Source organism: Nasonia vitripennis, chromosome 4 (genome assembly GCF_009193385.2).
Source record: "Nasonia vitripennis strain AsymCx chromosome 4, Nvit_psr_1.1, whole genome shotgun sequence".
Taxonomy (NCBI): Eukaryota; Metazoa; Arthropoda; class Insecta; order Hymenoptera; family Pteromalidae; genus Nasonia; species Nasonia vitripennis.
In genome coordinates this window covers 3,925,207-3,949,240 of record NC_045760.1, presented here as the reverse complement: position 1 = coordinate 3,949,240, position 24,034 = coordinate 3,925,207, and the positions used below count along the sequence as shown (strand labels likewise).

Genomic DNA, 24,034 nt, shown 5'->3' with positions numbered 1-24,034 from the left:
TTAGTAGTTCTTTTTATAGGGTACAATAGGTTGAAATAACAGAAATTTTATTTAAAATCAGAAGTGTCATTTATTTACTGATATATTATAATTAATAATTGTTATAATCATACATCATTACATTTACACAAATTTACAAATACCTTTAAACGAGATGACAATATTTTTTTAGTTTCTCTATCACGATTAATAAAATGAGTATTAAACTGTAAATTTTATAAATGCATTCATTTGAATAATTAATATATACCTGGAATCATATAGAACCTATAGTTGCATATGTCAATTATCAGATAGAAAGTTAATAATTAACAGTGCTGTACTTTGAAGAGTAGTTTCTTTCAATGCAGTTTATTGTGTCATTATTGTGTATACTAAGTTATATACTTGTTTATTTTTTTCTTTTTTTTCCTAAATGTTGTCTCTCGTTCTCGGCAAAAATATTGCTTTGCATAATTCATCGATGGCAAAGCGCCTTAATATTGCATATGAGCTAATTAGATGATGCTATTCCGTCGCAAGGGATGAGAATTTGTAAAACGTGTGCCTTTGATAGGAACTGATGCATACCACCAAAGATGACTGATCGTTTCTGTTTTTTTTATTTCCTCATACTTTATATAAAACGTCACAAGCCAGTACGAATCGCTAATTGATTACTTAAGTAGAAATAGAACATTCAGTCGCACTCTTTACATCATGTATATAATCGATTTTGCACAGCGCGTATTTAATTATTTTTTTCTATACGTCTATGTAATATTTATGTGCGCATATGCGTACATGATTAGGAAATAGACTATCGAATTACGAACTCGTTTTTAAAAAAACAATCTGTCGTAAAGTTATCGACTCTACAATATTATAAAGAACTAAATTCTGATCACATAGTCGTAATAGCGAACGCCTCGTCTTTTGTTTTAAATATACAAATACAGATTTATACAATATAACTTCGTACATATATAATAATATTTAACTGACTACCAACGACAGGTGACGCGAGGTAACAAATGACCGCGACTGAAAGTCAATCAAATACGTATTAGCGAATAATGCGACTATAGGTACATCAACGTCTTTAGTGATTATAATTTTATATTTGCATCGAGGATAGAAAATAAAAAAGAGGATTATAAAAAATAAACACGTTCAAACTAAATATGTTATACGTCACCTTATAATTGATGTCGTTATGTATATAATTTATGTATAACAAATATCGCAACGGTAATTCTAAAGCTTTGGAGTAGCGATTTCGATATAATAGTATCCGTGACTTAAATTATTTTTATCGATGTAACTATCGCTAGTGAATACTGTCCTATGTATAAGTACGTTTTTTTCTTTTTCTTTTAGATAGAGAGATAAAATTTTGTCCGGCTGACAAATCAAACAAATCGTGATCAATATATAGATGACTGGAGAACAAATGCGAGCGTCAAGAACCGTACGCTCTTTGCCGAAAATGCGATAAGGTAACTTTTCGCTCGGTTTATAATATTTACAACGTACGCTGTCAACGAAATCAAATACAAAAATCGATTGGAGTATTTGAAAATACATTAGAATAATGAAAGAAAAAAAAAGTGAAATACGAATAAAAAGAAAAAATTTTAAGATAAATGTTTGGAATCGCATCTCAAAAATTTAGTAAGTTTCTGCATGTCTCAACATTAATCTAATGCATTTCTCATCACTTTCGAAACATGAAGTTCCATCGACAGATCTGTCACTTTCCACGTCAATCATTTGAGCTTGACGATTTTACTAGACAAGTGAGGTCACCTCATCGTTAGCTGTCGTTTGACTGGACCTCTTTGCCCAGTTTATTGTTAAAAACAGAAGATTGGCTGATGTCGGTCGCCATAGACGTTTGGTGTTGATGAATGATTGGCGTCTTGGTCTGGACGATGCTGCAGGTGACCGGTACAACAGGTGGAAGATTCATAGAGTTCCCGCTATTGCAGGAGAGCGACGGTCTCTTTCGCTCGAGACTGTTGGTGGCCATTTGGCGCCTAGTCGTTGAATTACGCTCGAGGCTGTTAACCATGTGATGCCGTCGCTCCAAACTCGATATCGTGCTACCATCCGGCTGGCTAGCCTACGATTTGAAATTAATTTATTTAGTCAGAAACATACTTACATCGGTAGAGAAATACGTAAAAACGAAATTACTTGAGAGCCTCGATCGACGGATTGTCCCATTCTATGCAAAAGATCTCCGCTCTGACTCTGTCTGAAGCCAGGATTCTGCTGCCTCTCGCTGGATTGACTTCTCCTAAGCAACTGTTCACCCGACTGGCTCGAGCGCATGCGACTCTCTTGTCCAGAGTTTCGAGAGTTAGACATCTCATTGTGCCTTTGGCAAATCTGACTATCCACGTAGGGGAATCGAATGCGAATTGAATCTATTACGTCTAGTAGATTCTTAGCATCCATCGCCAGGATATGAGCGGCTGATAGCATACCCCTGTAAAAAATATACACATTTTATAAACGACTATTGGTGAAGATATTTTTGCCTTAATACATTAAAAAGGCCATAGTACATACTTGCGATATTCAGCATCAAGGGTCGTGGCGCTGTAGTTTTGTGCCAGCTTCATGGCAGTGACGAGCTCGCCCATATCCTTGCTGAGCACCTTGTGTGCCATCTCGACTTCTCGGTGAGCGGTCACGGGGAGTATCTCGACGAGAGCATCGACCGACGAGAGAAGTGCTCGTAGCTCAATACCGACTCGCCTTACGAGATCTAGGTACTGGGCAGCTTGACTCTGCTGAACACCTTGTGATAAAGACATCACGGCTCGAACAACACTGGTCGTGCAATCGTAGACTCGGTCGTTCGTTCTGTCGAGGTCTGCTGTGGGTGTCGGTTCCATTTTCTGCAATAAATAAACCAGATGAATCAAGAATTTTTTTAACGATCATAAACGATAGAGTTATACATTAAAGATGATTTACCTTGACTACGATAATTTTATCGGATCCTTTGTCAGAGCCGAGAGATCCTGTATTGGTGGTGTGAGGTTCGTGATTCGGTGATTGCGTGACAGACCGTGGGATAGGCGGGCTCGCGCTCTCGTCACCGCTCGTTGCGATTGAGAGACGTTTCTTGAGAAGAAAAGGTAAGGTAAGTAAATGTCGTACGGAATATTTTGATAAACCTTAAAAATAAGTAAGGATAGTTTACCTCTTCTCGTGCAAGCCATCGGCTATCCTCTTCGGACTGACGCTGCTGCTCAAGCAAACGTTTCTCCAAAAACTGCTGTTCGTCTTCGACACGTGGATTAAAATCGCCTGTGCTCTCAAACATTTGAGATTGTGCATTTCTCTGTAATCAAAAGAAGAATAGATATAGAAACGTATAAGTACGCAGATTAACCGCTTAAATGGCATTACATCTAAATAAAACTGAAACATTATTTGCAATAAACTGTACAATATGACTTAAATTATAGGATTAAATAACTAAACATTGTATGTACAAAATTTGAAAATAAATTAGAGGGATGCATATAACTTCTCGCAAAAGCATTTAACATCCAAATAATATTTCACATAATAATATCTTCTTGTGCATGCAGGTGTATGAACATTATATGTAAAATCTTTGCGAGTTTTACGTAAACTATACGGTGCTATATAAACCATTATCAATCTTCATGCCATCTCTCAATTATATTGAAAAAATAAACTGCATGTAACTTTATAATTCTATTAGTAAATTATATAAAAATAATCGTTAGTACACAATCATAACTAAAGAACTTAAATAAACAGCATATAAGTAAACCTGTTTCCAAATCTCCTTATAAAACTAAAAAGTGAGAGCCTCAGAAAGTATATGTGTACGGAACAAAAAAAAAACCAAAGCAAATTAAACAACCTGAGTACTCAAGTGTTATAAAAAAAAAGATAATAAACGATGAACCAAGACCAAACTCAAGAAAAAAAGGGTATGTGTTGCCAGAAGGCGAAAACAAAATCACCGCTAAGAAAACTAAAACAAAAAAGGATAAAACGTCAACCCGGTCAGAGTGCAAATCTACAATACATTGCTTGCATGTATCCTGGTCCGAAAATCCAATTTCCAGCCGCTAAGGAGGTAGCAACTCAGCCAATGTTCTCCAACCAGGGTAGCAACAATAAACCAACGACATAAAAAAACGACAGCAACCAGTGACTACGGAGCTCGCATTCCCGAAGCTCGACATCGCCATTCCAAACCGACAAACAGAGAAGAGCCACTGCAAACCTGCTGCTGCTGCTCGTGCTGCTGTTGTGCCGCCTCCTCAAACGTGCCCTCGCCAAACCCGTTACTATCCTTTCCGTTCTCCCCAGCAGCACAACCTTGCGAGCTTGCATTCACAGCTGTTGCATTGGCCACGAAGACCTTGCCCACCTGAGGCATAGCGGACTGCCTCGTCTGTGCGGCATAATGAGTCTGCACAACTGGGTGGTGGGCGTAGCTCGTGCACTGTTGCTGCTGATGCTGCTGCTGCTGCTGTTGCTGCAGCTTCTGGGCTTGCACGACAGAAGTAGGGGTCGCGTGGACCGTATAGATCGGAGCAGCCGAGCTCTGCATCGAATTCTGTCGTTGATAATTTTGCGAGAACTGCGAGTACTGAGAGACGTTCGAGTATATCTGTTGCTGCTGCTGGTAGTTTTGGGGATACATAGATTGCGACTGATAGACTGGTGCCGCAGCGCCACTCATATAGCTCACACCCCGAGCGTTCTGCATGTAGCCACCGCTTTGTTCGGAGACCGCGGCTGTCTGTGCGCGGAACTTCATCACCGGCCCGTAGAGGTTCTCCGGGGTAGCAGCTGTTGTGCTGGAGGAGGAAGAGGAGGTGGCCGCGGCAGAGCTGCTGCTGGGGCAAGAAGACTGACCGAAATCGAGGCTCGACGGACCAAAGTTCTGCTCAGCCGGGCAAGCTTCGGCAAAATTGCCTGCCAAACTCGGGCTTTGACTGAGATTACCCACGATAACCGAGCTCTGACTGAAATTTGCCACGGGCCCATATATCTCTTGTGCCTGTGCAGCACATGACGAAGCCATTGAGAACTTCTGCACAGGCGAGTACAGGTCTCCCGTGATACTACCGACTGTCGCTTTCTGACCGGGATATAAACTACCCTGTTGCAGGTCTTTGACCTGCTGATTGGGCTGTGACTGTTTGCGAGCAACGTTGGGAGACTGGCTCTGGCTCTGAACCGACTCGGAGATACTGAGATTCGACAGGAAGGAGGAGATGGTGTCGGAGGACTCAATCGAGTCAAGGTTGGACTCGGATAGGGTAGCCGAGTGATCGGAGGTCAGGGAAGTCTGAGCCTCGGAACTGGGTACGAGCGCCTCGGCGAAGGGCAGATCGGATACGATGGCCGTGGTCAGGACCTTATCCTCGTCCTGAAACTGCACGGCCAGCGAGTTGAAGGGGGTCGCGGGGGTCGTGTACACCGAGGGACATACCCCTCGTGCCTGGCTCTCCTTCATCAGTTGGGCGAGCACCTCCGGACTCTGGGCGACGATGTACGTGGACACCGGGGCGGACAGATCCGACTGGTCTGGCGTCGTGCTGGAACTCTGGCGACTCAAGCCGGCGGATTTCGTACCAGCTGGCTGGACTTCGTCACCTCCCACTGAAAATTGTCCCTTGTTATTCAAGAACCGTCAAGATAATGTCTATGCTTGCAGATGAGCTGACATCCTTACCCCATGACATAGCCTGAACTCTACGGGTTTCCCTGCGAACACTCTCCTGCTGCTGATGTCGTTCCTCAATGAGAATTTCACTGAAAAGACACAACGATATTGTAGCGAATCTCGTGATCCGTGCATTTCAAATAAAAGATAGTGTACGAGGCTCACTGTAAATTTTCTCGAATGTCTTTGAAAGTCGGCCTCTTGCTTGGTTCATAGCTCCAACACTGGGACATGAGCGAGTACAGCCTTGGGGGACAATGACTTGGCAAAGCTAATCTCTCTCCGTTCTCCAATTTACCGATGACTTCGTTATTCTTCACCCCCTGGAAGGGTTTAACGCCAAACATCAGTATCTCCCACATGCAGACACCTGTGAAAAAAGATAAAAATTAAAAATCAGTAAACGAAAATTATAGCATACCAAGTAAAGTAAAGGCTACAACGACTCACCGAACATCCAGACGTCGGATGAGGTAGTGAATCTGCGAAAATTGATGCTCTCGGGCGCCATCCACTTGATGGGAAGCTTGCACTTGCTGGCGGTGTAGTAGCTTTGGTCCTCGACCCAACGACTGAGACCGAAGTCGGCGAGCTTGACACAGTTGTGCGCGGAGACGAGGACGTTACGCGCGGCGATGTCCCGGTGCACGAACTTCTTGCTCTCAAGGTAAGATAGGGCGGTGCTCAGCTGGAACGTGTAGAGGAGAAGCGTCGCGAGATCTAGTCGGTGCTTGTTGGACTGGAGATATGCGCGCATCTCGCCGAGCTTCGCCAGTTCCATCACCAACCAGATCGGCGCCTCCGAGCATACGCCTATCAGACGGATGATGTGCTGGTGCTCGAACTGCTGCATTATGTCTGAAGAACAAGACAAACGTAAAATGACGTAAAGTATAAAGCTGTTAGCAAAAAACGTAGAGAATAATACTTACAAGCTTCTTCAAGAAATTTTTCTGACGTAGCGAGATCTGCATCAACTTTGCAAGTTTTAACAGCCACTTGTATGGTTTGACCATCCCGCCCCTTGTAGGAGCCTTTGTGAACATTTCCAAATTGTCCTTCTCCAATTATTTCTCCCAACTCAACTTGATTCCTGACTATTTCATAATCTCGAGCTAAAAGTTAAAAATCGTGTAAATAGCAATTCATGTATCGTGTATGATAGAAATCACGAAACTTACTCGCCGGTGTAGAATAGTCTCCCTCTTCGTCGACTATTTCTGCATAATCTTCAGATAATATTGTTCCAGTCTTTCCAGCATTCTTTTCTGGACTTTCAGTACCATCTTGCCTGTACTTTGGTGGATGGGCATCTACGAGAAAATAAAAAGCCAGTTAGCGCTGGATTGGCAGCGAAAATTTAACGTGCAGTAGACAGATTAAAAAGATTACAAACCTTTGCAAGGACAGGGATAGTTTTTCCAAGAAGCAGCTTAAAGCGTAAACAATTGGACTTAGTAGTGTTAAATAATAATTAGATTTTGAAAAAATGAAATATTAGAGTTCATTTTTAGTAGGTTTAGTATCGTCAAAGAACAATTTCATCCTGAGAAGAGTCATCCCCTTGTTAAATAATCTCGGGTAATCACCTTTTCTATTCCATAGCGAAGTGTTGCTTCCTGTCATCAATCTGCAGTATCCATCTATCAAATCAGCCAGGCTCTCAGCCTGATCGAGACTCGAACAAATAATACTGAGGGTTTCGGAGGCACCGGCTACTCTGAGCTTGATGCACGCCTTAGCATGCTCCTTACAGTCAGAGACGAGCGTTTGGATCGACTGGATTTTCGTGAATTCCGCCATCCTCGTTGGCTGTCAAAAGTAAAATTATACGTTTACAGACCAGCGTACATTATATTCTTCGAAGAATAAAATAACGTTTGTGAAAAACGTCGTCATACTTACAACCGATCCACCACGATGAGCCATACACGATATGCCGAGATCCGGACCAATGACTAGTTCTACAGGAATAGACCAACTCGTCTGAAAACAATAGGCACATATTAAAGCTCGGCATACTTTTGCGGTCGATTCAACAGCGGAAAAGTTAAAGATAATAGGCTCACCCCCAAGGCGCAGATAAACCTCTCCTGATCGAACCTGTAGTGGGCTCGGAGAAGATCGAAAAACTTGTACATGCACTCGAGCTCGGAGAGCGCGGCGACTTTCTTAAAGTGCTGCTGTATGAGCTTGCGCAGAGCTTTCGGCTTCATGCCGTTCAGTACCGAGCGCGGCAAGAATTTGTGCAGGCCCACCTGTGAATCAAGCGGTTAGACATAGGTATGAATGAGTCAAGGGTCTTCGAGTCACGAGTTTGACTGTTATACGTATGTGGCGGGTATACCTCTCGTTCCAAATACTCCAAATTGCTCTTCTTGTCGAGAGCTATCTGCGGCATGTCTTTGAAGAAGTATCGGATTTCCAAGCAGCACAGCTGAACTGCCACCTCCTGGTCCAGCGTCGCGTGGTTCGCGGTCAAGTAGTCGTTTCGCACCTAAGGGAGAGAGCGTTATGTTAGATCGAAGGTATTTCGTTGAGTGTAATCGTGCGGAACGAGGATTTTTACCTGATCGTAGTAGTAGTAAAACGTCACTTTGTCCTTCTCGTAGAGATCGTTCAGATTCTGCGGCAGATAGCGCACTCTCAGTTCGTACCTCCACTCGCTGTGGGGGTGTTTCTTCTCGTACTTCTCTTGCACCTAAAACAATTTTAAAAAGATTAATAAATATAGGCCATAGAATATTAACGGGAGGAAAAATAGAAAGTATCAAATGGTACACGTGCCTGGTACATAGTCGTGTCTTGGTGCAGCCAGTAGCTCTCCCCGGAGCCCGGATGGTGTAGCCTCATGGCGTAGAGGTTCCTGTAGTGCCTCGTGCCAGCTGCCAGTCTGCTGGTGACCAGCGATATGATCCCCTTGACGTCGATGGCGTCGCCGAATTTGACCACGTTGAAGCCGCCTGCGATAAAAAATTCATCTTCGGTTGTACGTCGGTAAAAATTTACGCGGAAAAGCGTAACATTGTTTGATATTAATTAGCATCGCCTTCGCTATTGAATCGAAGACTCGTTCCTCTCTCTCTCTCTCTCTATTGACATTTATGCAGCTGTACATCAAATTATCAAGGGGATAAGTGCACGTGATTCATTATTCAGCGGTGTATAGTTGCGAGGTTGCGTACACACTCTGCAACTTTCCTCGACTCGTGTACGATGCTCGAGAGCAATTGAAAACCGATAAATTAACGCTCGCTCGTATATTATAAGTGCTATTCATAGTTGAAAAGTTATTATGTCTACAGATGGAGGATCGAATCCCGGTCTACTTTTCACAATATGATCCAAGGACGTTACTTATTTTTCAATAAAATCCGAAGCTACCCCAGAGCACCAAATATCACGCATCTCTCTACGCAAGTAAATCCCCAGTAATTGATTTGGCTGATTTTACTCCTGTGTCTCGGCAATACAAATAGGGGGATAATATCTCGATGCACGAGATTATAAATGAGAGCGAAACGCAGTTATACGTACCATTGGGAAGGTGAACCTTGAGGGTCGCTTTGTCCATGGGGGTGGGCGATCCATGGGGAGGTGTGTTCCTGCCGCCCTGTACCCCGCCGAGACCACCACCGCCGCCGCTGCCATCGCCTCCAGCGCTCATCCCCTCATGACTGAAAAGAAGAATGGCCCTTTTAATCAAACAATTTTTTCACTCGCTCGATAAACACAATTATTAAAAATTGCAATCGTAAAACCCCTTCGGTCAAATCCAAACTGACGTACTATAAAATAAAGGGACAGTGCATCTCCCCATCAGCGACGTCGATTATTCATCGCGCGTGCATGTAATAAACACACGCGTCGCTCGACCTCCGCCATAAAATACGCTTTTGTTCAACGAGGAAACGCTGCAGAGAGAGAGAGAGAGAGAGAGAGAGAGAGAGAGAGAGAGAGAGAGAAATGCCCTCGAATATTACCGGGGAAAAAAAGCACTGCAGCAGCACCGATGACTCGTCGTGCACTGCTGCAATCTCGAGCCGGCGACGAAGGACAATGCGCGAGCGAGCCCTGACGTCAGAGTCGATGATCTAACGCCTGGTGGTGCGGTATATGCTCAAATCTCCTTAGCGTTGCTGTAAATCTGTGCATTTGGATTGCACGTGTGGGAGTTTAGTTTTGTGTGGTAAAGTAATTCACGGTCTTTTTTGCGCTCGCGTTTGACGCTTGCGGTTTGAATCGTCGGATAGAGCGATGATGTCGGCGGCTCACATAATATTGCGATTACGAGGATCGTACCGAGGATTTAATGGTCTGAGGTTGAAGAAAAGTGGCGGTAATGAGGATGAATACAGAATGGTTGTATTGTGTAAGGTTGAAAAAAAAAGCATTATTACTGTATTTAAGAGCTTGCAAAAAAGGGCAATCACCGCCATCGTAAGACTCACCGGCTAATTAATCATCAATTTTGGATGTTTAACGAGTTTGAAATTGATTTAAAAATTATGCAAATCAGCGATAAGGACCGCTAGTGCGGAATAATTCAAAGCTGCGGCTCGGATGAATTTCAATGGCCGGCAAACGATGACACATCGGGGACATATACTTTAGTCGGTTATCGAACCTGCATTACTCACTCTCGCACATCGAGTGCAATTAACCACTTAGTTATTCCTCCGCTGTATCCAAGGAGTCACTTTACGTTTAACGAGCTTATAAATCCACGCGCAATTAGGTATATATGTATAATACACCCGAGACCCACGAAGACGCATATAAACCACAGCGAGAAAACTTATTCACGAAAATTAAAAACCGAGATAGACGGAAAATCTCCGGACAAACAAACGAGCTCTTCCGTGAAACTCAAGCCGCGTCGTCCTCTCGAAAAGCCATGCGGCTGCAGAAAATACATACAGGCAGAGGAGAGCATCACTTTATACACACATTCGCGAGTCATTAGCGAGACACGCGAACGCGGCTCTGCTCACCGAGAGAAAAGCTGCTCTCGCACACCTGCTGCGCAAGCGCAATTACGCGACGACTGTGGATTATTTATGTGTTATATATGTACAAGGCACGTGTGTGTGTGCGAGAGCGAAGGGCATCGATCCGAGTGCGTCAGCTTAATTGAGGAGGAGTTTGACGGTCTAATTTTGCTCTTTACTTTTTTTTCGGTTTTACGAGGCCGTTATATAGGCGCTTTTTCTTCGGCTGTGTTTTCGAGCAATTGGACTTTTAGTAAATAAGAGAGCTCCGAAGCCTAATCAAACGGTTTTAGAAAAATCCAAGCGGAGAAAAAAGTACCCGCACATCCGGAAGGCGGGCATATCGCGGCTATATACAATAGTCCGGCCCTTCAGGCCGTTGCACCGCAACGATGCTGATGGAACACCGGCAGCGTGACGTGCGCGCACTCGGTATATCGTTATGCGGTTTCGCGCAATCGCGATGCGGGCTTTTCTTCTCTCTTCGAGGCGCTGAACTCTTTCGCGAGTATAAGGGCGTGAGTTTCGAAAATTTTGTTTTAGACTCGTTGTAAACATCGACCGCTCAAATCCAGACTACACACGTTACACAGGATAATTTTGACGGATTTACAAAACAAGCGTTCGGCTCGTAAACATCCGACGCTCTCTCTCTCTCTCTCTCTCTTTCCAGGTCAATGTCTCGAACAATCACCGAGTAGAGGCAGTTTAAGTCTCATGACTCGCTATACTGCAGCGCTGCTAACTCCGGCACAATACCAACACAGCCCATTGACTCTCATTCGCGCGCACGAGTGAAATATATATATATATATACTCGCCTGTCTCTTGCTTTCGTCAAAAGCGCGCTTATTCTTGTGCAAACGCGAACGGCCTTCACACTCGAGCACAGATGTATGTAGCTCTCTGCACACGGGACAATTATATTATAATCGCGTATTCGCGGACTTGCGCAATACAGTCGCCATGGGAAAACAACGTCGATCAGCTGAGCCGCACTTGAGGGCTTGGGAAAGTTTATGCGCGTGAGAAGAAAGGCATCCCTTTTAGATAATAATAAACGTTCATTTAGTTTCGCAAAATCACGTCCCGCTATATGAAAAGATAGAGAAGCGCTCGCCAACTGTTCTGATGGCACAATGCGCGCGAGCGCACTCGCCGCTGCACTCCGAAGGTTGCGCGAAGAAAAGCTTCTCATTGACAATCGAGCCACAGCGGACTAAGTAGCGCAATTGTCGATGCCGCGGCAGCTCGCGGCGACGTGTGATTTCTTTTTAACTCGCTGCTCGCGTCAAAGCTGTATTATACGTCCGTGAGTAAATAGAACGTCTCTTTCTCCTGGACGCGAATTGAATGGCTTTATTACTGCGAGAAGAAAAGGGAGAGTCGAGATTCGCAGTAAACGTCAAAAGCGCGGGGCTCTCGATTGAAAATTAATTGGTTGGTTTTACGTAAATGTATAGTGTATAGCTGCATGCGGGCTTATTAAAACCGTGCGCGCGCGTTTTATAATTCAAGGGGGATAACGAGCGAGATGCAGGTGTCGAGTGGAAGTGGGTGTAATGGAATTGACTTTTATATTATATTCGAGAAATCACTTAAGAGAGGCTCTGTATCGCTATTGTTATCGGGGAGAATTCCAAAGAAGACAACGAGGGCAGTTCCAGTCGAATTAAGAGCGAGAGAGCGGCGACAGAGGCACATTTGTCGCGACGCCTTCGGTATCTCGTCGAAGCAGCTGATGTCACGAATATCCTCGCGACGCGACGTCTGACGCCTATATAGTGTCGATGGCGGCAATCGATCCACACACAGACGCGACATCCGATACGCGCATCGCTGCGAAAATCTTGAGAACCTGTCAAACACCGACTCCTTATACACGTGGGTATCCTTCTCCTGACTTTTGAAAAAGAGTAGGTGAGAGGCTCTGGCGCGGTGCGTTGCCGGAAATTGTGGTGCGGGCTTTGTGCGGTGCCGATTGTTCAGCGTTTCATAAAAGAAAAACTCAACACACTACTTCGCAACACACTTCAAACCGGATTTCATCTCGCGTGTATCACCTGCAGCGAAATCCTATCTTTCGGTTGGGAAGATTTGCCGTTTCTGCTCTAATGGCGCAGTTCGTTCATTTCCACTATGTAGATGGAATTACACTCGACTGCATCGGCTGTGTATGTTGCAAACGTAACGTTACACCGAAATAAATATAACGATGCGAGTTTTATATCGATAAGAAATCTCATAATTACACCGATGCTCGCTCTATACGCACCAGAAAATCGTGTAACGTTACTCTCGCGTGCTTTATTCGTATTTTTCAGATATTATAATAACGCATCTCTCGTCGAGAAATTAAATCAGATTAGACGCACTATGCGGTCTTTACGTGGATCGCGCGTGCATGAAAACATCGCACGAAGTGCAATAATTACGATCGATCACACGCTCGCGCATAATGCAACGACGTGTTCTATCCGACAATTGGCCATTAAAGCGTCGAGTGATCGGACTCAATGAAAGGTGCACTCTCTCGTTTAATTATATCCTACTACCCCGGCGAGCAAGAGAAAAGCCGTTACACAAACCCCCGAATAACAGCCCAGCGAGCGATAGGTACATCTGCCTGAAAAAAAAGCTCCGCTATACACATCCACACTTAGCGAGCAATTAGCGGTGCCGCCGCGTCGATTTAACGAGCTCGTGATGCAGCAGTAGCTACGATCGTGTCGAAAGCAGAGTTTCCCGGCACAAAGACGTGACCGGCCAGGATCCGTCTAGTTAGAGTAGACGCTATCTCCGAGGTGTACACACAAGCGCACAGGTGCCCACGCCTTATACCCTTTCACCGTGAGACTTTCTCCATCGCAACGAGACGAGAGAGAGAGAGAGAGATATATACACTCATTGTAGCGGCACGTTCCTTCTCTCCGATAATCTCCGCTAATCGCTGAACAAACAGACGTCCGCGAGCTACCGAGAGGTTTTCCGCTATTCTACTAATATCGTGAGCTTCGGATGCGTTTTCTTTCGAGTAGCTAAGATGTACTCGATTTTGGAGACGCCGCCGCCGCAAAAAAACAAAGAGTATACAACCGCACACCTGTCGTCGGCGCGACGTCATGCTGTTACGTAATTACCTATATAATGACTTAATGCCAGCACACGTCCGATTCCAAAGAGTCAGCAAGCTGCTTTATATCAAAGCCGATAAATCAAAGAAGAGCCGTCGTTCCCAATGCCATCGCGCGAGTCGATATAAATTACCTGGCGCGCGATACGCGATGAAACTTCCAGGTGCCGATCGTGTCGGGAGTGTAATAGTCCTCGCAGCCACCGAGAGAGCACAGCAGGCCTCTGCTGCTTCTTCTCACCCACTGTTGCTCGGCTCCGGCTCTCTTCCCCGCCGCGGGCTTTCTTCTCGCGAGCTGCTCCTTACCCAAATTTTTATTATCCTTATTACCAGCACTCGGCTGCGGAGTAGCCCTCGGCCACGAAATTCCGCCAGCCTTACGCTCCACGAGCTCTAGCATCCTTTCTCTCTCGTCTCGCTTCCCGTTTTTTCTCTCTTCGCAGCTCTCTTACTGGCGTAGCGGTGATGGCATGTTGTAGGTGCAGCGCGTGTATCTCGCTTTGTTGGCCTTTTTTTCACGGCTTTTCGGACGGTTCGTGTTGCAGCGGCGCCGAGAGCCCTTTGTGCTCTGGGATAATTGAATGAAGAGCGAGAGCGATGATTGCGCGGCTTTTCTCGGAATATAAGCTGTAACGATTCGATTCCTCGTTGCTGTATGCGATATGCGTTCGATAAACCGAATGTAGAATTGTAAGTATCGTGGAAGAGCCGACCACCTCCGAGAACAAACGACGCCCTGATAACCCCTTCTTCCTCGAAGGAACGAGAAGAGAGAGAGAGAGAGAGAGAGAGACTTTAATTAGCCGCGAAGCTCTTCTCGCGCGCTTTCATTTCGAGTTTTTGGCGTCGGCGAGACGCGACTCTTTCGGATATATAACCCGTCACAAGTGCCCGGCGCGCACTCGAGAGGGAGATTATATTGATACCGAGACGATATGAACTCGGAGAGAGGAGGAGTTTTATCGGCTGCTCTCGGGGGATGAGCTTCCGAGAATATTGATGATTAATTGTTATCGGTCGAGTTTTGTTGCACGACTATCGCTCTGTATTTATTGCGGTTATTAATTCGTCAAATCGCGCTTTAATTTTTTTAACGTTTCTTGCACGTTCTCTCGTTTCCCGAGAAATCAGCGCGCAAATCGTCTGCCGTAAAAATGAGCGCGTATAACGGCTCTATTCAGCGCGCGTCTAATTACAAAAGATTAACAAAACAAAATCTTCCGAGCAATCAATCACGCGGTTTACAGTGACAGTCCAAAAGCAAATCCGCTATATTTAGCCGCATACGCGCGCGCCCACTAAATCACCGTATTACCGGCCAAATTTACGATACACTGTAAACCTCGCTCGCGGTATGTATTCAAGTGCCGGGCTGCACCGGCTGCAGCAGCGGCCCGAGTAAATAAATTCGAGCCTACTCCTCCTCCTGAAAAACGGCGCGACACTACTCTTCTGCAAATAACTCGCGCATTTGAATTCTCAGTCTTGTCTCTGTCGCTCTGTTAAAAATTGAAATTCAAACTGCGCGCCGAAAAAAAGCACTGCATTGACATTCTCGAAAGAAACGCGCGCGACGTATTCTCACACTCCGTGTGTACGAAGGAAGATTCTCGCATAAATCGGCTGCGCGCGTAAACGTCGTCGTATATGCAAATCGTTGACGGCTCGATGTGTGCGCGCGAAAAAAGGAGTCGCTTCGTGATTCGCGCGTAAATTCGAAATTTTCTCCGATGACACACGGGCTCTTTCTAGGAAGACGCAGAGTTCTAAACGCCGCGGGGTGTCGTTGCGAGAGTGTCTTTCACTCTATTTTTCCGTTTGATACGTGAGTGGCATTCTCGGCTACTTTTTTTTTCAAACGAAAGTATGCTAACGCGGACAATGAAATTTCATGCATTGCAAATCGGCGTATGGTGCGTGAATATGATTCTTTATTGGTGATGCATTTGAAATTATAATCGACGGTTAGAGCAGCGCAATATACTCGGTGGGTCTGTATGATAAAAGTTTATGAGTAACGGAACAATCGATCGGCTGCTTATTTATTGCGCGCGCGTAAAAACGACAATATTCAAAGCTCCGCGCTATCTTTCTCTTAATGTGATGTGATTTATGGACGCGAACCTGCGCGATAAGAGCTTCGCGCATTCGTTGCACTGGATACATTATTGCCGCGTGTGTGAAAAAGTCCTATTGTTTTGAGAAAAAAAAAGCCCAGATAACAAACAGCCGAGTACACGGTAAATACGGCCGTAATGAGTTTCCTCGTAATCAATTACAGCAAATCAGTTTTTTAACGATTCTGCCCTGAATATCTTATAATCATCGCTCTGGCTCTCCACTCAATTCTCTCTTTGAACAACCCTCACTGCTCACCACAAATTTAGCACAACGATTCGCACGACAAGCGACACTCAGGACTGCACTGCGAGAGAGATCGGCTCGCGCGCGCTCGACAGACAACCTGCAACTGTTATATTCTCGCAGTGGCGCGCGCGGGAGAGCCGCGCTTCCCGCCACCACCGCCACCACCGCCGCCGCCGTTGCCGTCTCGCCGCACTTGCTCTCGGCGATGTGTATATATAGGTATACCCTATACGCGTGTGGGACGCGAGTGTACGAGCGAGATGGTGCTGGGTATGCGTTATGTACTTCGGTCGTTGTGTATTTTTTTCGACGAGACGATTTCGCGCGTGTAGATGTAGCTGAAATCGAAAATGTATGCGTAATTCCGAAAGGAAAGTAAAACCGTGGAAATTAACTATAGAAACTTCATCTCCTCAGGGGCTGCAGCATAGTCTCGCTTAACTAATCACGTTCGCTGCAGCGAATCTCCGCAGCGAGCTCGTAAATTCGATCGAAAGTGAGCTGCCAAAACCGCATAGTACACACGTATACAACGCGCTCACCGACTTGCAAATTGAGACGCCGCGTCGAGATCGTGTGGAAATTGGAGGTTGCGCAACGTACTTGCTGCCGCTCGTTTGATAATGACATCGAGGCGCGCAAATTCCCGGCTTGTGTTACACGCGCCTATTGCGCTTTTTTCATGGTATTATACTTATCGCGAAAAAAGGTACGTAATGAATGCATTGGGCGATCGTTCCCGCGATTGTAAACACGATAGAGAGAGAGAGAGAGAGAGAGAGAGAGAGAGAGAGAGAGAGAGAGAGAGAGAGAGAGAGAGAGAGAGAGAAGACCAATGATTTATACGCTTCGGATCTGCATTTATCGGAGGATCTCGCGAGGATAGCATGTTAATATTTTGCGCGCGCGAGAAATCAATCAGTATTCATGAACTCTTATACGCCGAAGCTCATTATTTATTGCTATATATGCGCGTATCGCTCGTTATACGAGACGAAAATAGAATACTCACGTGCTGCCGAAATTGTACAGTACAGCGAGCCTTGAGACTGACACAGACCAGAGCGCGGAGAAAAATCTCTCAGCTCGCACAAACAATGCCTATCTCTGAAAAAGAGCGGCCATATACACGCGTGCGATTAAAAACTCCTAAAAATACACACCCCGCAGAGCGCGTAAAAAGTACATAGGCGTGCGTGCAATCGGCTCTCTCTTTCTCTCTCTCTCTCTCTCTCTCTCTCTCTCTCTCCAACACTTCCTCAAAGCCCGCCTAATGGCGCTATCAAAGGCCTTTCAGTGCGCGGCGATCGCGCTCCCGATAGCAGCCTGAAAGAGAGGCAAAAACCGATCAGTCGTTGCTCGCCTTCGCTCGCGCCGAGCCGAAAGACACGAGAGAGAGAAAGGGAATAAGTAAATAGAAGATTCCAAGACGGTGTAATAGCTTCGACCTTCGAGATGACGATGATGACGGTGCTGCAGATGCTACTGTTCGCCGCCGCTGCCGCGACGATTTGGCTCACGTACGGACGCGTGGAGGGCCTGCCGATGAAGAGGAGCGACGACGCGCGCAGATTTTGGATAGCCAAGGCCGGGCCGATTCGCGAGGAACTGCTCGGCGTTCAGGCGATCGTCGTTAAGGACGAGGAAGTGCCGACTGGCGCCGCCGCCGAGTGCAAACCCAGGAACGCCGACGCTCGTTATTCGTGAGCGAGACACACGCACGCATTATGTTCTCTTTTTTTTGGCGGGTTTTTGGCTTTGTTCCTCTCTGCACACGAGAGATTTCCGATCTAGATGATCGCAGATTCTCGTCTCGCTCTGAGATCACCGATGTTAATTAACAGTCCGCGCTGTAATTCTCATATTTTCCTATTCCCGTGTGCGACGAACGCTGTAATTACACATCTCGAGATCTCATTGTCCGCGAAAAAAGAGGCTCGGCCGTGAACGTCTGCGTTACACACACACACACACATACACATTCGCGAAGCCAATATCCACGCACAATGACGTAACGCCGAGTTTTCGTCTGTTTGCGCATGTACACGCCGACAGGGACAGGAGATACCTTATGTGCGCCGGCTCGATACTGACCAGCCGCTACATCTTGACTTCCGCTTCCTGTATTCACGAAGCCACGCACATCAGGTGGGTTGATTGAAAGTTGCGCAACGCGCGCCGTTCCCCGCTCGGCTTCGCGCGTTCTGTGCCAAATTTTGCGCTGACGTGATTTTTTTCAATTATATTCGACGAATTATGATCTGTTTTCATTGTTCGTCTGCAGACACAATGTGAGGGCACCGCTGGCAGCGATGATCGCGCCATTTTCGGACACGGCCCAGGTCATCCGAATCGTGGAATACAACATTCACCCGGCCCACCAGGTGGATCCTCGGGAGGACGATTACGCGCTGCACAACGTCGCCATTGCCAGATTGGCTTGCAGGTATGATGGGACTTCATCACAAAAGAGCAGAACTTTATCGTGCGCGGGATAATTACACGATGGCGATTATTTAAACAAACCTAGTGACCGAGTATGCCGAGCACACGATTGCTTTGTGTATACGCGGAATAATAACTGTACGTCAGAGTTCATTTTAAAAACAATCAGATGCAAATTATCTTGTCGGACGCGTGACAGGACTAAGTGCGCTGTAGTTGCGTCACGCGCCTGCGTTGCGCTATTAATTTATAACGCGAGTGTAACTCAAAGCCATTATACCGTATGTTTTTTTTTTGCAGGATTTTGAAGCCCAACTTGAAGGAGATCGAATTGCCGGTTCAGCCCATCACCGAATACGCCGACGATGAGAGCTGCTTCGTCGCGATCATCAAAAAAATTGGTCCGGTAAGGTTTGAAGTTACTATTCGATTTTCTTTTCTGATTCATTGCACTACACTGTTTCAGACGTCCCACGCGATGTACGAAACTCAAGCGAAAAACGTAGCGGATGAAAGAGATAAGCGGGAACTGTCCGAGACTGCCGACGAGATTAAAGAAACTTCGGACAAAGTTTCTTTCAAGACAGACGAGGCGGGAAAAGTTCCCGATACTAATTGGAATAAATCTGCAAGTCGAGTGGCCGGGATATCGGAAAAAAGTAATAACGAAAGTGCCGAGAACAATAGGAAACTCAACTCGAAGATCGTTAGAAGTAAGTTTATAATAAATCTTATCCGAAGTAAGCTTGAAAATATCTGCTCTCATTTTCAGGCATAGGCGAAGGCAGAGATAAGAGTGGCGATAGATTTTCAAAAAACTCCTTGTCGCTGGACAAAAAGTTATCGGTCCGAGCGAGCGACGGCACGAAGGGCTGTGCGCAGACTGGATCCGCCGTAATGTGCGGCAAAATTCAAGTAAGGTCAACATTTTTAATAGAATTCCGCGTAGAACCATTCTTTATCTCACTTTATTGAAACGACAATTTCAGGCCAGCATAGTAGCAGCCTCGTGCGACGACCGACAGCCCGACACAACGTGGCGGTACACCGATGTGTACGACAATGTCGACTGGATAAACGAGATGCTGGGCAACTGGAAGCACAACAACCAGACGAGGTCGGGCATGTCCGTGGGAGGCTGCCAGACGTGTATCTACAATTTCTTCATCGACTACAGCTGCAAGGACAAGAGTATGTGCCGCAAGGAAGGTCCTTCCGGAAGCAATCAGAATCACGCCGATGACGTAAAGATACCCGGCATCGAGTTACCCAAGTGCACGAAGAATCATACCACCGGTGAGCAACACAGCAACGGCAACAGCAACAGCGACGTGAGAACGTCCTTCTTTAAGAACAAATCCAAGCTATCTCTCAATCTGGCCTATCTCAACGCGGTTAACGACATGTACTCGAACAAACGCCCGAGAAATGACGTCTCCGGAGATGACGATCAGAATGTGAGGACTGGCCTCCACGTCGCGGATGCTAATGAGAAGAGAGAAAAAAACGATACCGAATCGACCGTCGCTCGCGATATCGCCGGAAGTCTGATACCCCCGCCCTGGTTCCTGGAGGCTACTTCGGAGTCCGCGCCAAAGGAACCGATTCTCATGACGTGGAACAGCGAAACTGGTGGATCCGTTCATCGGAAACCCGACGCTTCGGATTTTAACGATTACTTCAGCGAGCTCGACGCGACTTATCGCGAGCCCAAGGCTATCGGTGGCGACAATGCGGAGAGAATAACTTTGAATTTTGCTGATAAATCGAGCGGAGGCAAAAAGGCGACTCTGGAAGATTTCTTCGGCGACGACAAGTACGAGGAGGCAGGTTTACCCGACGAGTATGCCACGCTTTACAGAAAGTTCCTGGAGATGAGCAGGAAGACGAGCAAAGTAAACACCGGTCGATCGTGATTGATTTGTATTCGAGAAAAAAAAAATGAAAAATACAATTTTTCTTCTAAACCTTCTAGTCTCATTCGTTTACCTTCCGTTATCGCGCAAACATCAAATTCCAACTCCTGTACTCACGCCAGCGAATCGCGGAAAAACGCCGCACTCGAAAGCCAAACTCGGCTGAATAATCGAAGTTTCAGAGAGCTCAGAGACTGCTCTCGGTTTAACGATCGGCCGATTAGCCGATCCTAATTGAGCGTGGCGATACCGCGAAGGGGGAGCCGCGTGCGCGCAAGGCAAATTTCCGAGTCGAAGAAGTCGTGCACTGTACGTCAGAGAGCTCGCACAGCGGCGATGCAGCACGCTTACTACTCCCCGCGGGGTCTTTGACTCTTTCCAGACGACTATTAAAAGCCCATCGTCATGCGAGTGAAAATAATGCTGCCGCTTCTCTGGCTGCTCGGCTACTGCGCCGATACGATTGCCGGGTCGGAAAGGGGTTCAAGGTCGTCATCGTCGACTGCAGCGCAAGCCGCGCCCGCGAGCCTAGCAAACCGCAGCCAGCAGCAGCAGGCTTCCGCCCGGGAACGTGACTTCCGGCCGTCTTCGCCTTGGCCAGATCCTACAGCTGTTTACAAGTCGGCCGATATCGGCGACGAGCATTTAATTGGAGGACGCGTAACCTTCTTCACGCCCGATGACTTGATATGGAAGAGGAGAAGCGTGGCAGCGGCGATAGGCAAGAGGAGGAAGAAGAAGTGGCCGAGGGAAAAGCCGATGAAGACGTGGAATAGCGAGACGAGGCCAGGTGGCCGAGTGTCGAGGAACAAGAGGTCGGCTGCCGATTGGATTGATGGAGACGTCGATCGGACCGAGGACTTTCTCAAGATGCACGCTCTCGTCGTGAGGGATGAGGACGTGCCCGACTGCGGCCACGCCGCCGACAAAGTTACGTAAGTCGCGCTAAGATGACACGCGAGATTAATGAGAGCTGGAAATGCTCAATGGAGGAGATGATGGTTTTATTTATCGCGCGCTCTAGACCCGCAGTAGTGTAGCTTCGCTTTCTTTGTCGAATTATCGACTGCTGCGTTGCGTTCGAGGGATTCTATTTTTAAAGAGAAAGGGCATATCGTAAGTCGCAGAGCAAATTAGAATTTTCGCTGTATTCGGAACGGCTTGGAACGCTATTAAAATGAAACCTGGGATTCGTTAGCATAAAGTTTTTATTTAACGCGCGGCCGTTAAACTTCCAAGTACAACTATATAACATATCGCAAAACGTCCGCAGGAAAACAAGGTATTTCATGTGCAGCGGAGTTATTTTAAACGAGAAGCACGTCCTGACGTCGGCCACGTGCATGAATCGAGCTCAAATCTACGAGTGAGTAATCAAAGTCATTTTACTTTTTTCTTTTGAAAAATACCGGGATGTAAAATTCGTTTTACTCGGCTCGCTAAATAAGGTAACCTGATATTTCTATCCTTTGCAGGCATCACATTGACGCAGAGCTCGCTGTGCTGATTGGAGCATTACAGGAGAACAGTTACGTTATCAAGATTGCGCACTACGAGATACATCCACATTACGTACCCGATCCTAATTCAATTCATCATGCGACATACAATGTCGCTGTTTTAACGCTCTCTTGCTCGTAAGCGTACATTTCAACGATTGAAAATTTTCTCGTTTGTTGTATTCACTTGTGATTCGTATTGATTTTTTACGTAGAATTCCCCGCAAGTCGGCGGTAATTCCAAAGTTGCCGTCCAACGCTTTCGACGACGTCGGACACATGTGCTGCCCCGATAGATGCAAGCTTCTGACGGTGATCGAGAATTCAAATGTAATTAATAGCATTCTGTGAAGGATCATTCTTTGAGTCGTTATTGCAATAGGAGTAATTCAAATTTTCAGAATCAACATGTCATAAAAAAATTACAATTGAAACACTTGCCATCGCCTAGACACATAGATGACGATGATCAGGATGACGGAAATGACGAGGAGTTCATGGTGAGGTCGTTCAAAAAGGGGCAGAAGAATAGAAATAACTCGAGAACTACTAAGCGACCAGTATCAAAACAATTAGGCAGAAAAGTTAGAAAACGTGACAAAACTCCTCCGCAATATTTCACCAAAGAAGTGGCGGACAAAAAGAAAGCCAAAGAACTGGAGACTAGTAAAAAAGAATCTAATAATGCCCACACGATAGCAGCATCGGGAAATGCAGGTAATTTTATGAGTTCTGACACATTCAAAGATTTTAATTTGCTGTAAATGTTCGCTCAATCGTTTTAGATATCGAGATAGATTGGGAACTAATTAAAAAGGAAATCATGGCAAATGATGTCGCAGCGGAGAACAAAGAAAAATTGTCAAATTTTATGAAAAACTCAATGAGCGATATCATAACGAAAATTTTAGAATCGATGACGCGGTATGTCGCTCGCATAGACAATACTTTTCCGTTTTTCAAAAATATTCTTAAAAAGAATACGCCATCTACGGACGATAAGATAAGCGAAAAAATATCTGACTTGATGGGCAAAAAAGTATTAAAGCTAGCTTTGAGAGAGCTGTACATCATACCTAAAGAAAATAATGATCCCGAAGATGAACATTTAAAAAACAAGGGCGATTTGCAATTGAAAGATAATCTAAGAAACATCAACACCGACAAAGACAATGCTGGAACAGATGCCAAAGTTGAGGATGACGAGGCTAAAGGAACAGACAGCAAAGTTGACGATGCCGATAGCAAGGCAGAAACGGACTCAAAAAATGATTTGACGAACGATGCAATTACTACTATCAAAAATGAGAAAGAGGTAACTACTAAAGAAAACCCAAGCAATATTGATAATGTGGAAAATCCAAACGATATTAGTGTTGATTACAAACCAAAAGAAAATTCGGAACCAGAATCGTTATTGGAAAAGAACGTATACTGTCCCCCGTTGGGATCACCGATAATATCAAATAATACTTTGGTAAGATAAAAATGACCCGTTGTATAACCCGCAATCTATATCGATACATTAATTCAATTCTAAAAAAAAACATTTCAGGTTGCACTGATTGCATACACGTGTGACGATGCGCAAAGTTGGGTCGAATGGAAATACTTCGACGTTATCGGTAGCATCAAATGGATTCGAACAGAAATGACAAAGGAGTACCTCGAATGACAATCGATACGAAATCCACAGTCACGTTACGCAATTCAAATGTATTCGAATGAAACTCTTTGTTACGAGATGCATCTCTATTGTGAAAAACTCCCGTTTTTGCGGAATCACCGCCAGCAATAAATCAATTTTGTCCAAACTCTCTTTACTCCACTATCCTAAGCGAATTATTCCGAACAAAATGGTAAAGTTGTCAACTCGCGGCTATGGCGCAACTCCATGCCGCAGCCCGATCGAAATCCGATGCTCTGCGCCATGGTGGACGACGTTTCTCCATGGAAACCCAGGGGCTGGC

At 45.6% G+C, this 24,034-nt stretch overlaps 3 protein-coding genes across 13 annotated transcripts in view; 2 read left to right on the top strand and 1 right to left on the bottom strand.

Annotated features, from left to right (window-relative positions):
* Positions 1–50: 50 nt before the first annotated feature.
* LOC100118485 (focal adhesion kinase 1) overlaps positions 51–24,034 on the bottom strand; it is a 49,661-nt gene continuing 25,677 nt past the window's right edge. For 2 of the 10 annotated variants that reach the window (XM_031929754.1, XM_031929752.1), the window contains 19 exons: positions 9,251–9,390; positions 8,501–8,676; positions 8,283–8,414; positions 8,061–8,210; positions 7,783–7,971; positions 7,619–7,699; positions 7,303–7,525; positions 7,110–7,145; positions 6,895–7,026; positions 6,646–6,828; positions 6,164–6,571; positions 5,879–6,083; positions 5,723–5,802; positions 4,262–5,649; positions 3,197–3,340; positions 2,968–3,117; positions 2,557–2,888; positions 2,179–2,473; positions 51–2,104 (listed from right to left, as the gene is read on the bottom strand). In XM_031929754.1, coding sequence (XP_031785614.1) covers positions 1,796–2,104; positions 2,179–2,473; positions 2,557–2,888; positions 2,968–3,117; positions 3,197–3,340; positions 4,262–5,649; positions 5,723–5,802; positions 5,879–6,083; positions 6,164–6,571; positions 6,646–6,828; positions 6,895–7,026; positions 7,110–7,145; positions 7,303–7,525; positions 7,619–7,699; positions 7,783–7,971; positions 8,061–8,210; positions 8,283–8,414; positions 8,501–8,676; positions 9,251–9,380 — 4,743 coding nt within the window. In that variant the 5' untranslated portion in view covers positions 9,381–9,390 and the 3' untranslated portion in view covers positions 51–1,795. Of the gene's footprint in view, positions 2,105–2,178; positions 2,474–2,556; positions 2,889–2,967; positions 3,118–3,196; positions 3,341–4,261; positions 5,650–5,722; positions 5,803–5,878; positions 6,084–6,163; positions 6,572–6,645; positions 6,829–6,894; positions 7,027–7,109; positions 7,146–7,302; positions 7,526–7,618; positions 7,700–7,782; positions 7,972–8,060; positions 8,211–8,282; positions 8,415–8,500; positions 8,677–9,250; positions 9,391–9,502; positions 9,619–13,971; positions 16,306–24,034 lie in introns of those variants that run through there. The other 8 variants (XM_031929749.1, XM_031929748.2, XM_031929750.2 and 5 more) reach the window with 8 other exon arrangements.
* On the top strand, positions 17,497–20,612 carry LOC103316939. Of its 2 annotated transcripts, XM_008213124.4 has the most exons (7): positions 17,497–17,907; positions 18,260–18,352; positions 18,489–18,650; positions 18,950–19,055; positions 19,116–19,362; positions 19,422–19,564; positions 19,639–20,612. In XM_008213124.4, the coding sequence occupies exons 1-7, from the start codon at positions 17,660–17,662 to the stop codon at positions 20,563–20,565; spliced, it is 1,926 nt and encodes a 641-aa protein (XP_008211346.1). In that variant the 5' UTR covers positions 17,497–17,659; the 3' UTR covers positions 20,566–20,612. The 2 variants fall into 2 exon arrangements, with proteins under 2 accessions (XP_008211346.1, XP_016840484.1); XM_016984995.3 differs by having other exon boundaries at positions 17,505–17,907; positions 18,950–19,362.
* On the top strand, positions 20,714–23,878 carry LOC100679922. Its single transcript, XM_008213123.4, has 7 exons — positions 20,714–21,500; positions 21,839–21,931; positions 22,041–22,202; positions 22,280–22,394; positions 22,466–22,781; positions 22,850–23,541; positions 23,620–23,878. Exons 1-7 carry the CDS (start codon positions 20,971–20,973, stop codon positions 23,737–23,739), a joined length of 2,028 nt encoding a protein of 675 aa, XP_008211345.1. The 5' UTR covers positions 20,714–20,970; the 3' UTR covers positions 23,740–23,878.